At 39.1% G+C, this 18,667-nt stretch overlaps 1 protein-coding gene across 4 annotated transcripts in view; it reads left to right on the top strand.

Moving 5' to 3' along the window:
* Positions 1-18,667, top strand: part of FOXJ2 (forkhead box J2) — a 1,179,137-nt gene that overhangs the window by 1,140,534 nt on the left and 19,936 nt on the right. For all 4 annotated transcript variants that reach the window (XM_044079672.1, XM_044079673.1, XM_044079674.1 and 1 more), the window contains one exon: positions 8,837-8,950. In XM_044079672.1, the coding sequence (XP_043935607.1) occupies positions 8,837-8,950 (114 nt within the window). The remainder of the gene's footprint in view (positions 1-8,836; positions 8,951-18,667) is intronic.

Raw genomic sequence — 18,667 nt, 5'->3', positions numbered from 1 at the left:
TTCTTTTGGTTTTTCCCAGTTAGGGGTCACCACAACGGAACTCTGGTCCGCTAATAATTGGCAGTCGATTTTTTATGGTGCTGAGGTGCCAGCCCGACGCCCAACCTTTAACGAAGGCACGCCCTTTCACGCATGTCTTTCGAATGCCACTCTACCACGGGGAGGACATGCAGACTCCACACTGAAGGCGCTCCAGCCGAAAATCGAATGGGAGAACCTCTTACTGTGAGGTGACAACACCTCTATAACATGTATATGTTAATGTAGCCTATGAATGTTGGCAAATGCACACTTTGGTTAACTCACTATATTATATTTACTATACTTCTATAAGAAATGTAATGTAAAGATTGTGTACTCTGTATATTGTTTATTGAACCTTTTGGTTAGCATGTCTTTCTCTTTTTAATGCTCTGGAGCTTTTCTCCCCGGGCCTCCACTGAAAATGGACATGTATCCAGTTGGAATTTCCCAGTTAACAAATGTAAAATAAATAAATAAATTGTACCTGATTCCTGATCTTGTACTTTCCATTCAATGTTATGCTTAGCGTAGCATAGTCTGTTTAAGGAACCACTTATTCTTATATCCATATATGGGTCTGTGTCCCACCAGCATGGCTATTTTAGGATCAGCTTGTAACACGTCCCAGTACTGATTTTCTTTACCTGTCAGTCATCACTGGAATATGTTAAAAGAGAAAACCATATCATTACATGCATCCCTCTTTCTACCTGTTCAGGTGATACAGGTGCAAAATAGGGTCTCCCATGCTTCTGTCTATCAACCCTAACCGTTCCTTGTATTGCCTGTATATCCTTAACTTCATATCCTCTCATTTGAAACTCATTACCCATCTGTACAAGACCAGATTCAAAATCTTCATTCCTTGCTGTAAGTCTACTGCCCCTTAATATCTGTCCTTTAAGGACGTTCTTGAAAATGAACTTAGGGTGCATGCCCATGCAGTGCACATACGTAGGACGAAAACATTCTTTCGTATATAACCTAGTTTGTAAATCATCATTCATGTCCATAAATACTTTCACATCCAAAAAATCAATAACCTCGCATGAATATTTCATAGTAAACCGCAGAAAAGTGTTACTCTTATTTAAATATTGTAAAAAGGACATAATTTGTTCAACATCACCTGCCCATAATAAAAACAAATCATCTACAAACTGATGTTAAATTTAATCTGGGACTTGTAGCTTGTTGTTCCAAGCACAGACTTCTCTTCCCAATCAGCCATGAACAGGTTAGCATAGCTAGTGGCACACGATGTGCCCATAGCTACGCCAGAAGTCTGCCGATTGTTTTTGTATTTGAGGGGAATTACTTTGTAATCTAACACTAATTCTAGCAGGTAACATAAGAAGTCCACCTGACGAATATCATACAAGTTCGTCAACAACAAAATATTTCTCGTCATACTTATCCCCTCCTCATTCGGTATGACAGTGAACAAGGAGATAATGTCAAGTGTAACCAATAAATAAGAAGATGCCTTTATAGCTGCACTACCTACCATATACAAGTCCTCCAAAAATTGTCTATCGTAGGGCATTATTCAACTACAGGCCATAGTCGTTTCTCTACATATGTAGATATAGGCTCAGTAATACATCCTGTGTTTGCAACTGTAGGCCTGAAAGAGGGTCTATAAATATCTTTATGCAGTTTGGGCAGGCCGTTAAAGTAGGGGAATTAAAGGTTTCTCCACCAAAAAGGTATTGAAACAATTCCTTGGACATAAGACGCATGCTTAGACATTCACTCAGAGAATTCAACAGCCTTTCTTGGTAAACCTCTATCATCTTCATTTCTAACTTTCATATGTATTAACATCTCTAAGCATATCATTGATAGCACCAAGATAGGTAGAAATTGTGTTAATGTATATGTATGTTCAGTGGTTATTTTCTGATGTTTTTATTTAGTAGTTTTTATTTTTTTAATTTTTCATTTATTTAGTAGTGGTATTCTTCATATGTCTTTCGCTGATGTGTGACACCTTTAAGTATAACCACGGTTGTTACTGTCGCTTAGTGACAGGAATGTATTTGTCTCTATTGGTTAGTAGCAATACAAAATCAGCTAGTAACTTTTAGTTAGTGTGATCGGAAGAAGCAGTTTGTATTGTGAAAGTGCTCGTCCTGTTTTATCCTGCTATTAAAGTACGTTTCTATACTTGAACCAGTACATTTTTATACTTGAAGCCTTATGATTTCATCAAGTTTGCAGCCATGTTTCAGCTTTGGTGTTTGTCTGATTTTAACAATGTACAATAGCATATGTTTCTGTACATTTTTTTAGAAGATTTCAAACTATTTCGAGCAACAGTCATATATTGGTGGGGATGCCCGTAGGTTATTCAATTCACAGTAGAGTTATACTTATGAATTTTCTTGCTGCCAGATTCGAATTATGTCACTGTAGAGCTTGTATGATGCTACAGTTTGTAGGAGTCATTTTCAAAACAAAATGCATTTCTTTTTGTTTCTGTATGCTTTTGTCTTTGTGGCGGTCAACGTCCCCCTGTTGATCTTGATCCCATTTGTTCCCCCATATTGGTTATTCGTAGCACAGAGATGAGAGCTGGATGGTGGATTGTGCCTTTGCTGGCATCAGGCCTTAACCTGTACCATGATGAGTGGGATGAGCAGCTACTTCACTATGGGGCTTCCTGTTCCATCCCCTGCATTTGTGTGCTTTTACTTATATTCTTTTGAGAGTTAATATGACTGACCTGGGGTTGCTAAGCTCATTCCCTTGGTACTGGCTTTTTGGACACCATCCAGTCCTCCAGTGGTATAATGGTAATTGGCCAGTGAAACCACCACTCCTTCGTACCATGAAAGTCAAGCTGACATCAACTACTCATCTCCAACCTCCCCTGCCCAGCTGCTCCAGTGCTAGAGCCACTGTTTGAATTTGGGTTGTAGTCCTGGCTTTATCCAGCCACACTAGAGAAGCAAGCTGTAAAAGTTTTTTATTTTTATTTTTAACTGTTATAAAAAACACAGTTTTGACAAGTGTGGGCTGACCTTCACACGTTTAAGATTCTGTTATTTCTTGAATTTCATATTAACTTGTACAGTAGATAGTACATGGTTCACTTCCAAGGTGTCTTTTCTTGAAATGTTATAAGAAATGGCAAAGTATTACATAAGTATGTCCCTTTTTTAAGATGGGCTAAATTAAGTTCAGAATAAATAAGACCACTAGAAGATTACTGCCACATTTAAAACATTAATTGAAGCTGTTTAAATTACACAGTTGGTTCTGTTTGTGGTATCAAATGTAAAAACTGTTAAAACATAAATATAGAACACATTATAACTGACTAAAGAGAGCATACTTCTGTATAAAAATTAAGTTTATATTGGGTTGAAAAGTGGTCTATATCATTTCGTCGAATGGGTATTCCGCGAATACCCATTCGTCGAACAGCTATTTATCAAAACCGCTCTTCACTGAACGATGGATTTTAACTACAGCAAACAAGCGGTTGTCCATCGTCTAGAATTTGCCCTTTTCCCCACTGTACTGTGATCTCGGAGTTGGTATATTTAGTTAGGGGGTTGTGGGTGATGGGGGCTGGTGTAGCCCCCCCATCCACCCATCTTGGCAGTTTTTAAATGTGGGGGTTTTCTTTGTTTCTTTTTTGCGGTCGCTCAGTTAGCCAACCACTTGTGTGCCCTGGTTAAAATCCGCTGTTCAATGAAGAACAGCTTCGATAAATAGTTCAACAAATGGGTATTCACTGAATACCCATTTGATGAAATGTCATAGACTAGTTGAAAACAACACAAAAATGAGAATTTTTCTCATTGCTTTTAAAGCAAGGGCTATCTGAGGATATTTTAAGTGTCCCAGTGTAATCCTGTAATAGCTCCATAAAAATGTATATCAAATCGTTTTTGAGATGCAGCCTTTTTTAAAGTGACTACTAACATTTTATTGGGTTGCAGCGATGGTGAATGTGATTAGTAGTAAAAGGGGTAAGTGGGCATCATGTACAAATGCTCAGTGAAATAAGAATTTGAAGGGGAATATTTTCATTTCTTTGTCATGCACTGCTTTTTTTCTATGGATATTTCTCTTACTTTTAAATCTAATGACATGTTGCTGCTATAGGGAAACTAAGCAAGAGCTGCGATGTATAGTACAAAGTACTCTGGCAGAAGGGCTGCTTAACCTCTAGAGCAGGCAGAATAATTACTGCAATACTTCTTAAGTAAAATAAGATTTTGGCTAAATAATTATAGGTATTGTTATGAAATTAAATAAGATTTCATCATCTATTTTCATTCTTGTGCTAAAGGTCTTTAAAGATTATTTCTGCAAAGCAAACATATTGCAGTCTTCTTTTGTTAATGTTCCTTCACAATTTGGAGTGTCAACACATTGCTGGGAATTTGTGGTGCAAATGTCAACAGGACCTGAGCAGTGAACATCCACCCCCTCCCCCATCAGACTAGTTCCCTTAGAATACTGTTTATAGTGTTTGGTATTGAACTTTGTATGGAGTGTATAGTTTTACAATGAAAGATAAGATGAAGTCCTGACTTAGGACAAAAGTAATCATGTAACTTTTGCAACTTAGTTTTCATTTTAGCAATAAAATGAACTTAAAGGATAATGAACTCATAAAATCTATCTTTATTCACTTCTTAATTTCAAAGTACCAAAATCCCGAGGTTCAGAATATCGAATTCAGAACCTCGAGATCTTGGAATCTTGAAATTAAGAACCCCACCCAAAAAAAAGCAGTCAACACATCACAAAACATGTTTTTGCAGGGGGGCAAGCCCCCTGCACCCCTCACTACTTAAAATACCAACTCCGAGATCGCACTACAGCAAGGAAAAGGGAAATCTCCTGTTCGGCGTTGTATGCTGATCGTTCAGGATTTTGAAGTTTTTTTTTTTTGCATGTGTTTTTGTGTGTGTGTGTGTGTGTGTGTGTGTGTGTGTGCCTGTGCCTGTAGAGGCAGAAAAGTCACACATCCAGCCCTGGAAAATACAGGAAAAGGAGCCCATTCTTGGTAGTAGGCAAAGAGATGTGGTAATGGAGAATTATCAAGGAATATTTGTGGTATTCTTGGAGTGCAGCCAAGTCCAGGACACCAACCTGCATAGATTTGTTTGTTAGAATTTGCTGCCAGTTCAGCTTGATGCAGTTTTATGACTAGTTACTGTACCACTGGACTTGGACATACCAGACATTGAGTTTCCTGATTTTCATTAAGACTGCCAACTCAGTCTCTCACAGAATGCTACTCAGTTGTCTCCAAAGTTAGGGTTTGGATACAGAGCTGAGGGGGGTGGAGTGGTGACTGGAAGAAAGGACACTGAGGCTGACCATGAAGAAGACCCTTACAGGTAAAAGATGGTGACAGTGCACTATTGCTAGTTCTGAATTTGGTGCACTTCACTGTGTTTGTTTCAGAGATACTGGAGTGCAATGAGGACAGAATCAACTTGTTTAAGGATAACTCCAAGGGAAGCATCACACTAGGAAAACATTTTTGAAAGAGCTGTTAAATGGCATAATTGTATCCTAGTGCCCCACATGGTCAGACTGTGCAGAAGTGGGCGAGGTCTGTGTGATTGACACACCAAATGGATGTGACATGATAGGTAATGAAAACTAGGCAAAAACGGCAAATGAAACACAATTGACAGACATGCAGATTGAAGCTAGTTGGCGAGTCAAGGTAACGGAGCAGATTGGCGGAAACACTGCTCTTTTACTTACTGGAAGTTTAGTGGCTCTGACAGTATTTAAGTTGGTGGTCCTGGGTGTGCATCCACCAAGCTGGGATCCTTCATTGCGATTCAGGATGTTGGCTGCTGCTGGGGACATGGTTGCTACCAGGGACCCCACCACCACCTTTGTATTACAGCAACATGATTTTAGTAATTCCTGAAATAAATACAGTATTGTTTGTATTCACCTTTCAAGCCAAGAAGCTGTGCAGCAAAAAGTGAATTACATCACCACAGAAATAACCATTACAATTTAATAAAACAAACAATCCAGAATATATAGACCAGCAGAATTTATTTAAAATTAACAACACTTCTGTCAAATATTGGAATGTTACTTATACAAATTATGAGTCTGGCAGGACTTTGACATTTACAGTTAAGTATTTAAACTGGTGAAAAAATAAGCAAAATGAATGTCATTCAAGCAAACTAAATGACTGAAATTCACAAAATGTATAAGGTACAGAAATGAGGGAAATGTACAGAGAACGACTTATACCTAGACAGCCTGAAAAATTTGGAGTGCCGCTTTACACAACTCGGCATGATCTTTTCACAAGACTGGACTCCTGGATGTTTTACTTTTTGATCACTTTGCCTGCTCACCTGTGAACAAATAAGCATGTCACTAAGGTCTGCTACCTCAGTTTGTAGGCGTTTCATGGTGAACTGCCTATACCTGTGATGACTAAGTAAATGAATGCCACGTATCGAGACATAGATTAAACTGGAAGCTCAGAAATCAAGAAGTTGTGCTCCTTAGACACTCTTTCTAAAATGTATTATTCCTGTTTGGCAACAGGTTATACAAAATGAAACTAAATCTACAGAGGTCATCACCTTAACATTCTTGACTTAAACAATGATTCAGCCAGCAAGCATTCACACCTGATAAATATTTATGAGGCTGCTGAGGACACATACCTGATGAATATTTATCAGGCTGCTGAGGACATATTGGCTGTTAGGCGGGGCTTGGATTGGCCTTGCTATTGTGCATCCATGCGGGGTACTAGAATACAATTATGCCCATTAAAGATATAGTTGTTAACTGGGTAAGCCCACTGAACACAACTGTCTGTTTTCAGGTGTAATCCAGGAGAACTGCCTGGTTAAATGACTTTCTCAGAGTCATCCAGTTGGCAAGTAGAGGTGAAAGGAATTAAACCCTGTACCCTTTGATTACAGAAAGCAGCTGATTAACAGTTTGGATATTCAGTCCTCTGCAATATCTGCCAGACAGTTATGGGTTATGGCGTATGTGCTTATTTTATTTTTATTTGATAGCATAGTGTGGTGGGCAGTTCTCTGAAAAGTTGACCAAGTCAGCATGACAAATATTGTGAGTTTTGGTTTGTTCATCTTAAAACGTATCTCATCATTGGAATGCAAAAATATGTAATCTCAAAAGTCAGGTCAGCTTTAGGGGCCACGTCTTAAGAAGTTATTAGTGTAGGACTAAATCCTTCTCCTTGGAGAGTATCAGGAAGGAAGGTATGATAACTTCCTGTCCTCATGCTAGTTGTACCTCCTCTTAGGACAGATGCTACAGTCCAGTACTGGTCAGATAGTATGTGGAAGTATACTTTTTCTGAAGTAACATGTCATTATACTATACCTTTTTCAGAAATATGGATTATTAAAAGTGAATGGGAAGCGCATAAAGCAAGTAAATGATATGGCTGAAGAAATTTTATATCTTGGTGGTTGTCCTTTAGTGAACACGTTGCAAAGATCACTTTTGGGTAAACAGGTATGCTTGAAGTAGTTTAGATTGTTAATTTCCGCAGAAACACACACAAACTATCATTTATACACATTGTATATGCCTTAAGCAGAAATGTGTTGCAGTAGTATGTCACCCAATTAGCAAGAAAAAGAGAAATTGGGATGGAACAAATTTAGAGAAGAACCAGTGAAAAGCTCAGAGGCATGAGAGATTATGGCTTATTCCAAAAGCTACTAAAAAGGTTTTTAGACTTCTGCATACATAACATATAAATTTCAGTTTATGGAAACCGATCAACCCCATACCAGTATTCTGACATAGGTGTACATGCACACATCTAATCTAATTAGTCTGAACTATTGTTATTGATAACATTTCTGTATTTTTGTATACAGATGAAATGTTTAGAATTTAGCTGAGTGGTTTTTACTATTGAATTTCACATAAACACTTGTATTCATTACCTAATTTTTCTTGTGCATTTAGCTTGATTTTAAAAACAAACATGCAGGACAGTTAATATCTCAAGTACCCAGAGTTTTCTGATTTGCTTGATCTTCCAGTGAAACTACCCTGGACCTCCCTGTAGAGGCTGCCCTCATCATTTGAGAAATTCTGTTTTAGATATTTCCTTCCTGGGCTACAGAAAGACAAGTTGTGATATGAATTACTTCAAGAGGCATTCTTAGTCAAATATTTCAGTGTTCTGGACTTTGTGAATCAACCCAACTTAGTATAACAAGAAAGGGTTTAAACTCACTGAAAGAAAACACATGACATTCACGTAAGTGCCCAGACTGATTTAGAAAATGAATAGCACATACACGGTCTAACTTCTTATATTGAAGGATCAAAGGAATGGAGACAGAGTCTTACAACAACTGGATCTCACGGAGTATTACAACAACTGGATCATCACAAGGAAAAAAATCTCTGTGTTATGAAGCAACAACCTTGTATCTGAATTGGGATTGATAGCTTTCAATAGCATTGGTTATATGTCAATAGTGAAGAACTTTGATTAAGAAAAGTTCATGAAAATTATACCTGTTTTCAGGTTGCAGTCTTTAGCTGGCATGCTTAGCTGCAGATATTTTGTCAGTCTAGCTATGAATAATATCTGTTTATTATCTGGCTGTGTCTGTACTGGTTTTTCCATCTTTTCGTCCTTTTGTTACTTTTAATTCCTTCTGTCTGTATGACTGTCTACCTTTATTTTGCATGTACCCAGTCTCAACATTATGCTTCAGTTCCTCCTTCTAGCCTAGTTTCTGACCTCACATATGTTTCCAAACCAACCTTTTCTTTCTCCATCTCATTATTACAGTGAATTCCTTTGCACAACCTCAGGCCCCGCCTCCTTCTTGTGTATCGTCACCCTTGACAGGTGTATCTGGCTTCCCTCTGCAACCGCAAGTGCCTCCGCTCTGCAATCCTCCAGGTAAGTTGCTGTGAGATTACTTCCCTCTTGGTTGATAGTACTTGTCAGGTGTCTTTTGAGGTTTCTTTTAGGTCTCTGGAAAACCTTTATGGTATCTTATTTTTTTTTTGTCTTAAATATGCTGTATCCTGTGCATAGTAATATAGCTGTTTTGTTTTTATGTACTACTTTTTATCTTGCATTAATACCATGTTTAAGTATTGTCTGCTGCGAACTGTGTTCTGTAACATGAGTCTCATGGCCGTCCTGAAGCCCAGGTGTAGTAATGCTGCCTTTTAGTTCACAACAGCTATACTGTTTGATTATTTATCTTTTGATAACTGGATTTGTACTCTAGACTGATATGTTACATTTTGGGTGTGGAGTATTTAAGTTAACTGAATACTCTTTGCAGTGAATAACAATCGACTCACTGAGTAAAATCTGTATGTCATTTTCACAATTGGAACAAATGTTTATAACTGGTGGTCACTGAAGTCATACCTGATTTAACAAACAAGATGCAGTTGCTACCATATGAGTTTACCAAGGTTTAGAGAGACTAGGGCGGTCAAGCAACTTGTAAAATGACTTACAAGTTATATGATTGCACAGGTATATTTACAAGTAGACAACATCTTGTCACTCAAGCATCAATAGTCAGAGATGCTATATGCTGACAAATAGAACACTGATTACCATTTCCAATGGAAGTCCCTGCTGGTGCAACTTGTAGGTGGTGCACCATCAGTAATTCCTTTGTTGTGGAAGATTTCTCCCTTCTTTGTATATGAGTAACTGTGGAGTTTGTTTATATTTGTTTGGGGGTACAGGGTCATGGCTTGCTTCCTGAAAGAAAAACATTTTTTGCAATCAGAAGTATCACCGTTTTGGTGTTTAGGGCATTTGTATTTGCTGTTTTGGTTCCTTAGCGTCTTCATTTTGAGGTTTCAGATTACAAAATATTAGCTGTTTCACCCACTGGCTCATAGAAAACAGACAGATCCTTTTATAAAGTTCAAGCATAGATGGATGAGCCTTAAACATATGACCTTCCATGTCAGAAAAGTTTTACATTTATTCTAGCTTTTTTGTACATTTTTTTCCTGCTCCTACTTGTATTTTAGTTTACAGTCAGGACAACATTGTGATAGTTAAGTATGTTGTGGGGTGTGACTACAGGGCATTGTATGGTATGATGATTTTGGGGGTGTGCTGTGCACTTCGGTACAGGTAATAATGTAATGCCACACCTCCAAGTCAAATGGCTAGAAAAGTTAAAAAATATGTTTTCTTACATAAAAACGTTTGGTCTCTTGTTAAATCTGTCATCTATTGCATGTTGTAGGTTTACAGAATACTCCCTTAAATAGGTTTGCTAGAGCAATAAGTAATTAGTTGGAACTCTTCTGTTATTGCTTACATTTCTGTATTTTTTTGTGAAATGTTTTGTATTTCACCCACACTGAGCCTGAAATTTGTCAGCACTGATATAAGTTCACTGCCCTGGCAAAGAAATATAAATAAACAAATACATTTCTTTAAACAGGCCTGGTAATACAATGATAAACTGAGACCGGTGGCAGCTACTGTAATAAAAGTGACTTAAGGCCATGGTTGTGGTAGATGCTTGTAACACGGATGCTTTTATTTCATAATTGTCAATACATTGTATCACATTCCAAACTCAGTACATCTCTGGATAGAGATGGTCCAGTCAAGACCGGATTCAAATCAAGACTGGATTCAGCAGGGTCGTACATCATCAAAATATGAAACCAAAACCAGTTAAAATAAAGCATTGTGTGCTGTGATAATGGTTGTGGTGGTGAGGAAACCCCCTCACTTCACATGTAGAACACTTCACCCTTTGTAATATGACTTGCTGTAAGATCACATAGCCTTCAGATGGGTTTCAGACTTTCAATGAAATAGGGGCTTGACTAAATGTGTCTTCATGAATCACAGCAGTACTAAATGTATATGAAATATGGAATAACTGACACTGTTGCAAGATTATTTACCATTTATATCACCTAGTCTGTTTTTCTACATAAAGAATTAGCAGCAGACCTTTTTTGACCCAAAGTTTACCCTTTCCTGTTTCTTTACATAGCACGCCTTATATATTTGCTATAGTTTCTATATATTCTTTAACTCCTTGTTTTTTTTTTTTTTTTTTTTTTACCCCGCTAGTTCTTGGCAAGTGCTGGTGTCTGTCTCTATGATCCCCAATGGAAGAACATGTCATCACTTTCCCTTGCTTCACCTTGTAGTGTCTCATTCTTACACACATACCTCTGAGAATTGAACATGCATTTCTCTGAGCTAGTCAGACATTTCCATTACGATCCCATTCCCCCAGTCATCTAGAGGGAACATTGTTTGCCATTGTATTTCTCACATGGCCTCAGATACAGACCATCCATTATTTCTGTCTTCCTTATCCGGAGTGCTTCCATCATGTCTAAGTCCTTTTGAAGGCAGGTCTCCAGGTCCATGATTAGTACTTCAGATGGAAACTTTACTACAGTTTGTGCCTGTTGATAATTGTCCGTTTTCAAGAGGTAGTGTGCGATTCTGTATATACAACTATACCACCAAGAGGTAGTGTGCTATTCAGTATATACAACTACATCACCAAGAGGTAATGTGCTATTCTGTATATACAACTACACCACCAAGAGGTAGTGTGCTATTCAGTATATACAACTACACCACCAAGAGGTAGTGTGCTATTCTGTATATACAACTACACCACCAAGAGGTAGTGTGCTATTCAGTATATACAACTACACCACCAAGAGGTAATGTGCTATTCAGTATATACAACTACACCACCAAGAGGTAATGTGCTATTCTGTATATACAACTACACCACCAAGAGGTAGTGTGCTATTCTGTATATACAACTACACCACCAAGAGGTAATGTGCTATTCTGTATATACAACTACACCACCAAGAGGTAGTGTGCTATTCAGTATATACAACTACACCACCAACATCCTCTTTTCTATGTCATATTTCTTGGTTTTATGTAGATCATTAAAAAATGTCCACTTCATGCCTTTTTCCTCTTTCAGTTGTTGCCAGTACTTTCCCCTCAAACTCTATCCTTTTTGGATTTCTGTTGCCCAACATCAGTGTTTTGTTTATCTTTGCTTTAAGTTTAAGCTGCTTTATTTCTTCATTCCTTCTACCTTGCCAAATCCTTTCATCCTAGATGACCCCTTTGTAGCCGTAAATGTATTCAGTTCTATGCCTACCTTATAAGCATTTCATAGGTTTACTGAATTTAGAAAAATGTTTCCTGTTATATGGTGCCAGAGGAAATGAAAAATATCTGATTATTTTTTTAAGACACAGATATTAATACAAATCAAAAACTCTGTGTCTGGACAGGATGTAGAATAATACTATTGCAGTAAATTTGCCACTGTATAACAGGGAGTCATGAGGTTTAGTTAGTTATTGTAGGTATAACAGACCCATGAGCCCCTTTTCAAATATGTTATTGTTAGAAATAAGTGTACAACAAAAAATCATTACAAAATTAAATTAAATTGTATAAACTGACAATAAAAGTGGTATATGTCACAACATTACACCTTGCAAGTTCCCATCCTAGGCTGTATCTCCCTAGCCTTCCTCAAGAAGGGAAGTACAGTGTGGGGCAGGGGCTGGCCGGACCTAACGGTTGCAAAACTATGTATCCTTTAACTTGCTGTGATTCCTGAAATGCGGATGCAGTACTGAATACAGCACAGCTAGAAGAAAATCGTACAGTAGCATAACTGAGCTGAAAGTGCTGTACAAACCCCCTTCAAGATAGTTAACAACATTTTTCCTTTGACAGTGCCAATGACGAGCTAAATCTCTAGGCAGCGACGTATGCAGATTGTGAGGTATGTTAATAAAGTTAAGTTTAAGCCAATGAACTGTAGTGATGTACTTCATGAGTTGGTGTGAACTCCAGACAATAGGCCCCAGGAGGAGAAAGCGTTCCTGATGCATTCTAATGGGTATGCAGGAGAGAGGAGTGGAAAAGGATTTAGTTCCAAAGATAGAAGGATGGAGGCTGTACACAAGAGAGTGAGAGCAATCATGGAAGAGAACTTTAGAAGTTAGTAAATATGTGGCTACAGTGACTGAGTCCGTGGACAGCAGGTTTGGTTTAGTGAGGGCTGGGCAGTGTAATCCAGCACATGGCGAGAGAGTCATGATTTCATTAAGCAGAAGCTGAGGCTTATTGTAATTAATCGAGGACATGGCTATTGCAAATGGTAATCCATACTTTAAAAGTGGAATGAGAACTTCTTCTCTGGCAACTTAATCTTTCTTTGGTTGCTAGCAGTGATCACGTTTTGTGTAAGATGGCTAAAAAATTATGTTAAGTTTTGCAGAAACAAAACCAAAATACAAGGTTAAAGTATGCTGTTCATTGAGGATTCTCATTGTGCCACAGAGCAAAGGGAGACACCAGCTGGTGATGTTACTGACTTGCCTTATATCTAAAGATATTAGGTGTTTGCTTGGTGATAACAAACATCACAACTTGTTCTTGTTAACTTTATTGTTGATGCTAGAGGGTGAACTAAGAATTAATTTCACTGATGTATGACAAAAGTGTAGAGCTAACTACGACTAATCTCCCTTCCTCAAATTGTATGCATTTTCTCCAAAACCCATTATCTGTTCCCTGCCGCCACATTATTATGCTATCCACAGTCCTCAGACTTGAACTCTTCTATTCTTGCAAACACCTCACCCCTGCCTTTAGACAGTGTTTAATTCCAAGGGACCTCCCTGAACACTCATCCACATCCCTAAACTGAATTAGTCCACTCAGCCTTTCATGTTTCCTTACCTTTGGCCACTTCTACTTTTCTCTTCCACGTGCTTGCTCCATTCCCCGACTTTCCTCCACATTTTCATCTGCCACGCCCAGCAAACTGTGCCATATTGGCCTGACGTACAAACTCAATTTCACAGTTCCTGAATACTGCCATTCTCTTATCATGTCAAATGTAATACAGTTGCCGAAGCATAACACACAAAAAATAAATTTGTTTGCCTAGTTATGTGCTTTTTTACTAGTGCCAGTAAATAAATAAAAAAAGCATGGATGGATTACATTGTGACATGAGCCAAGGAAGAGTGTGGAAACATACTTACATATAGAGTAACTTTTTATACAAGTGTGGATTGTAAATTTTTAAGTGTGAATTCTCTGGTGCTATGTTGTCTTCATTTTGCATTACATGGAGTTTTCTAGACTACTTTTTGAGGTTATTTGATTTCCTATGCCAACAGGACTTGATACTTAGCTTTTGCACTACTGCCTGCTTTATTTCAATGCTTGATTGGACTTGTGACGTATTTTAATTTTCTTCTCATGATTGTTCATTATCGAAGGAGGAAATGGCAAGGCTGTTCTGGCACTTCTTGAAGTCAGCACTACATTATTTTATTGTGGGATTATTGGAATATGCATATCATATCTGTTAATTAAGACTGACACAGTGGCACAGTAGATAACATTGTTGCCTCACAGCAAGAGGTTCTCCAGTTCAGTTCTCAGTGGGGGGGGGGGGGTACCTTCTGTGTGGAGTCTGAATGTCCTCCTTATATTCAGTTGGGTTTCCTCTGGTTGCTCAGGTCTCCTCCCACACTCCAAAGACATGCAGTAGGTGGACTGAAAACTCTAAATTGGCCATAGGTGTGAGTGCATATATGAGTATTTCGTATGAAAGAGCAGCTATGTCAGGGCTAGCCACCCGGTGGTTTGAATCTAGGCTCTAGTTAATTGTCACTGTTGAAGTGACACCCAACTCCATGTGCAATGTGAAAAGAAGTTGTGAATGGATGGGTTGATGGATTTGTTAGTTTGACATACACATTTTGTGTATTGTTGTCATGTCTATACATGCCCATGTCCCTTATGGACAGGAGCAGTCTGTAAAATGACTCAAGGCTCCAACACCAAAAGAACCATGACCTGATACTACCCCATCCCATATCTGGGGAATTAAGACATAATATTGTCATATTATGGGTATAATTGGCTAGGCTTGTAAAGGTTCTTATGCCATTAGCCTAGTAATGACCTATGAACCTATGAACATCATTTGGGAAAAGCAGAGTTGCTTAATGTATACTTTTAACTGCCATTCTGTTCAAGTTGCCTTAAAGTCCATTTTCAGTGTTGGTAATTGCTTGGATAAGGTATGTTTATTGGAACTCTGGTGGGGAATCTTCAGGATGGGTTGTCATCCATTTTCTGATTGTGGGTACCACTGTCAAGTGACCTTTATGTAATAGCTATCAGGCTGTTCCTTGCTGTGGGTTTTGTACCAGGACTCCATTCATTCATCTGGAGGAATATTTGAACTTTGTTTTGACTGTGCTTTCAGGGTTACTTTCGTGGCTGTTTGTTCTTTGTGGCTGTCTTTCACCCTCAGTCCTGTTATACTGCTGTTTGCTGATGTGTGCATGGGTCTTTGGTGTTCTCATTATATATTACAGGCAATGTAGTATTTTATTCCTTTTAAGAAGATATACTTTTTATTGCCATATCATCTACTGATTTAGTACAGCTATTGTTAATTTGCATTATGTCTCATCTTAGCACTGTTTTCAACTCCACAGTTTTGAGCGTTGGCTTGTATATTAACTTTATAGAGAGTGGCACTGTTCATGTTATGAATATAACCTATTTTATAATTTTGAGTCTTTATATTTTTAATGTTGTAGTGTTCTATTATGTTTATTATTTTATGTCATTTTTTATATATTTTTCTAACTGCACATTCATATTGCACATTGCATAGGCTTAAGAGATCACTCAATAATGCACATAGAAATATAGGGACAATACTAAGTAAGGGATCACAGGAACCATAAAATGCTAGCTAGGCCATATATACCTTTAAGCAAACATAAAGTTCTCATCACCCTTTGCAGACAGTTAATAGTGCTCATCTCCCAGACTGAGCAGGGATCTGCAGGGATCTTAATGATAATCTTCTCCTAGACTGAGCAGGGATCTACATGATGATCCTCTCCTAGACTGAGCAGTGATCCACATGATAATCCTCTCCCAGACTGAGCGGGGATCCACATGATAATCCTCTCCCAGACTGAGCAAGGATGTACATGACAATCCTCTCCCAGACTGAGCAGGGATGTACATGACAATCCTGTCCCAGACTGAGTAGGGATCTACATGATGATCCTCTCCCAGATTGAGCAGGGATCTAAATGATAATGCTCTCCCAGACTGAGCAGAGATCTAGATGATAATCCTCTCCCAGACTGAGCAGGTATTTACATGATAATTCTCTCCCAGACTGAGCAGGGATCTACATGATGATACTCCCCCAGACTGAACAGGGATCAAAATGATAATCCTTTCCCAGACTGAGCAGGGATCTAAATGATAATCCTCTTCCAGACTGAGCAGGGATCCACATGATGATCCTCTCACAGACTGAGCAGGGATCTACATGATGATCCTCTCCCATACGGAGCAGGGATGTACATAGGTTCATAGATTCATAGATCAGTACTAGGCTATTGGCCCTAGGGCCTATATAAGCCTAGCCAAAGGTACCCTGGTTTTCGCCACCCAAGAAAATTATTTTCCTGTGCCACAGTTGAGCAGAGCCACAGAAGTGATCCCTGGGGTGAATTTCCTATTTCCCATCCAATCATCAAGATTTTTCTTGAAGAGCGCTAATGAGGAGCTTTGTTTGATATAGATAGGTAGTTTGTTCCAGAGTATGGGAAGTCTCTGGGACAGGAATCTATCCCTCCAGCATATTCTGTTTATTGTGGTGACAAGGTTTAGGTCCCTAGACCGTGTAGCTTGTAGGGAGTGGGATTTCTTTAAGTGGAGCATGTCTAAGAGCTCTGGGTTTGGCATAGCTTTGTGTGTTAGGCAGAGATCTCCTCTGAGTAGGCGATATGCAATGGAGTAAAGCTGCAGTTTTTTGAGACGGTCTTCATAGGGCATCTGTTTGAGGCCGGTAATCCTCTTTGTGAGGTATTTCTGTGGCCTTTCCAGTTGTTGTAGATGTCTTGTGAGGTACATATCAAAAGGGGCATTGTACTCTATAATGGGTCTAATGAGTGACGAGTAGAGGGGAACAATGACGTCTTTTTTCCCGGATGAGAAACCTTTTGTGATGAGGTGTGCCACGTAGAAGGATTTCCTGACTACTGTGGCAATGTGATTATCAAAAGAGAGCCTACTGTCCACCTGTGTCCCAATGTCTCTTATCACACTTTCAGTGTTAAGTAGACTACCGCCTATGTGGTAGTTCATGGGTACTGAGTTTTTACCAAAAGGGATGACAATGCACTTTTTGGCATTGAGCTTGAGGCCATGGCTTTGACACCAGGCATCTGTCTCAGTGAGGCCCTTTTGTAGGATCTCCACATCTTTTGGAGTTTTGATTATGGCTCCTAGTTTGCAGTCATCTGCGAACTTCGTTAGCCAAAAACCTTTTGTGTTGGCCTGTACTTCAGAGAAGTAGATACCAAACAGGAGAGGACCCAGGACTGAACCCTGTAGTACTCCACTTGTCACTGGTCAGAAGTTAGATTTGGAGTCTGCTACTTTCACAGTGTGGGTTCTGTCAGTGAGCCAGTTGGCAACCCATCTTGTGACATAGGGATTTATACCTAGTTTAGTGAGTTTATCTATAATTCCAGAGTGGGGGATGGTGTCAAAAGCCTTGGCGAGATCTAGATAAGCTGTGTGAACCACCTTACCCTCATCTATGGCTTTGGTGACTGCTTCAAAGAAGTCTATCAGGTTTAGGAGACATGATCTGCCTTTTATAAACCCAAACTGGGTGGGGTCCTGAGTTTGGAGATTACCAATGTCATTGTTTATAAGTTCCATGATGATACGTTCCATAGCCTTGCAGACCAGGTTCATTAGGCTAATGGTGCGGTAGTTTCCGGGGTGTGTGGTGGCTCCCTCTTTGTGGAGTGGGATAACTGTCACTGTGCGCCATTCAGTGGGCACATAGCCTGAGGTGAGGCTATGATTGAACATGGTACTTAGGTGGGGTGTCAGTTTATTCTGTAGTTCATGTAGAACACAGCCTGGGATGTCGTCAGGTCCCATGGATGCTGTGTTCTTGGCTTTGGAAAGTGTGTTTCTTACCTGTGCAGCCGTGGTTACAGGAACTTTGCATTCTTCTGGTATAGAGATGGGCCCTTTAGGGGATGACAGGGGGGTAAAGTTAGCACTGAATCTATCTGCCAGGATGTTGGCAATATCAGTTGGTTCTGTATATTTAGTGCCATTGTGCTGTAACTCAGAGCAGATCTGAGTGTTGCCATTGAGATTATTGACATAGCTGTAGAATGCTTTGTGGTTGTCTTTAGAGTCAGTGGCGATTTTGTTTTCATAACTAGCTTTGGAGGATTTTATGAGGGATCTCAGCTTCTTACTGAGGCTGACCAGGGAGTTTCTCCAATCATGGGATTTTACTGTTTTCAACAGTTTCTTTCTTCTGTTATAGAGTTTGTTTATGCCAGGGGACCACCAGATTGGCTTCCTTTTTTGGAAGGATAGCATCTTGGTTCTGTTAGGGATTGCATGATCCATGCAGTCATGTAAGTGCTTATAAAGTGCATTTGTGTAGGATTCAGCAGTCATACCTCTGTTGTCCGTCAGCATGGTTGTTGTGAAGTTTGCCACTTCTGTCTTAAGAACCGTGAA

This window comes from Protopterus annectens, chromosome 8.part0 (genome assembly GCF_019279795.1).
Source record: "Protopterus annectens isolate FY-2018-M chromosome 8.part0, PAN1.0, whole genome shotgun sequence".
Classification (NCBI taxonomy): domain Eukaryota; kingdom Metazoa; phylum Chordata; order Ceratodontiformes; family Protopteridae; genus Protopterus; species Protopterus annectens.
The sequence above is the reverse complement of the archived record's forward strand: the minus strand, read 5'-3'. Positions and strand labels throughout refer to the sequence as shown.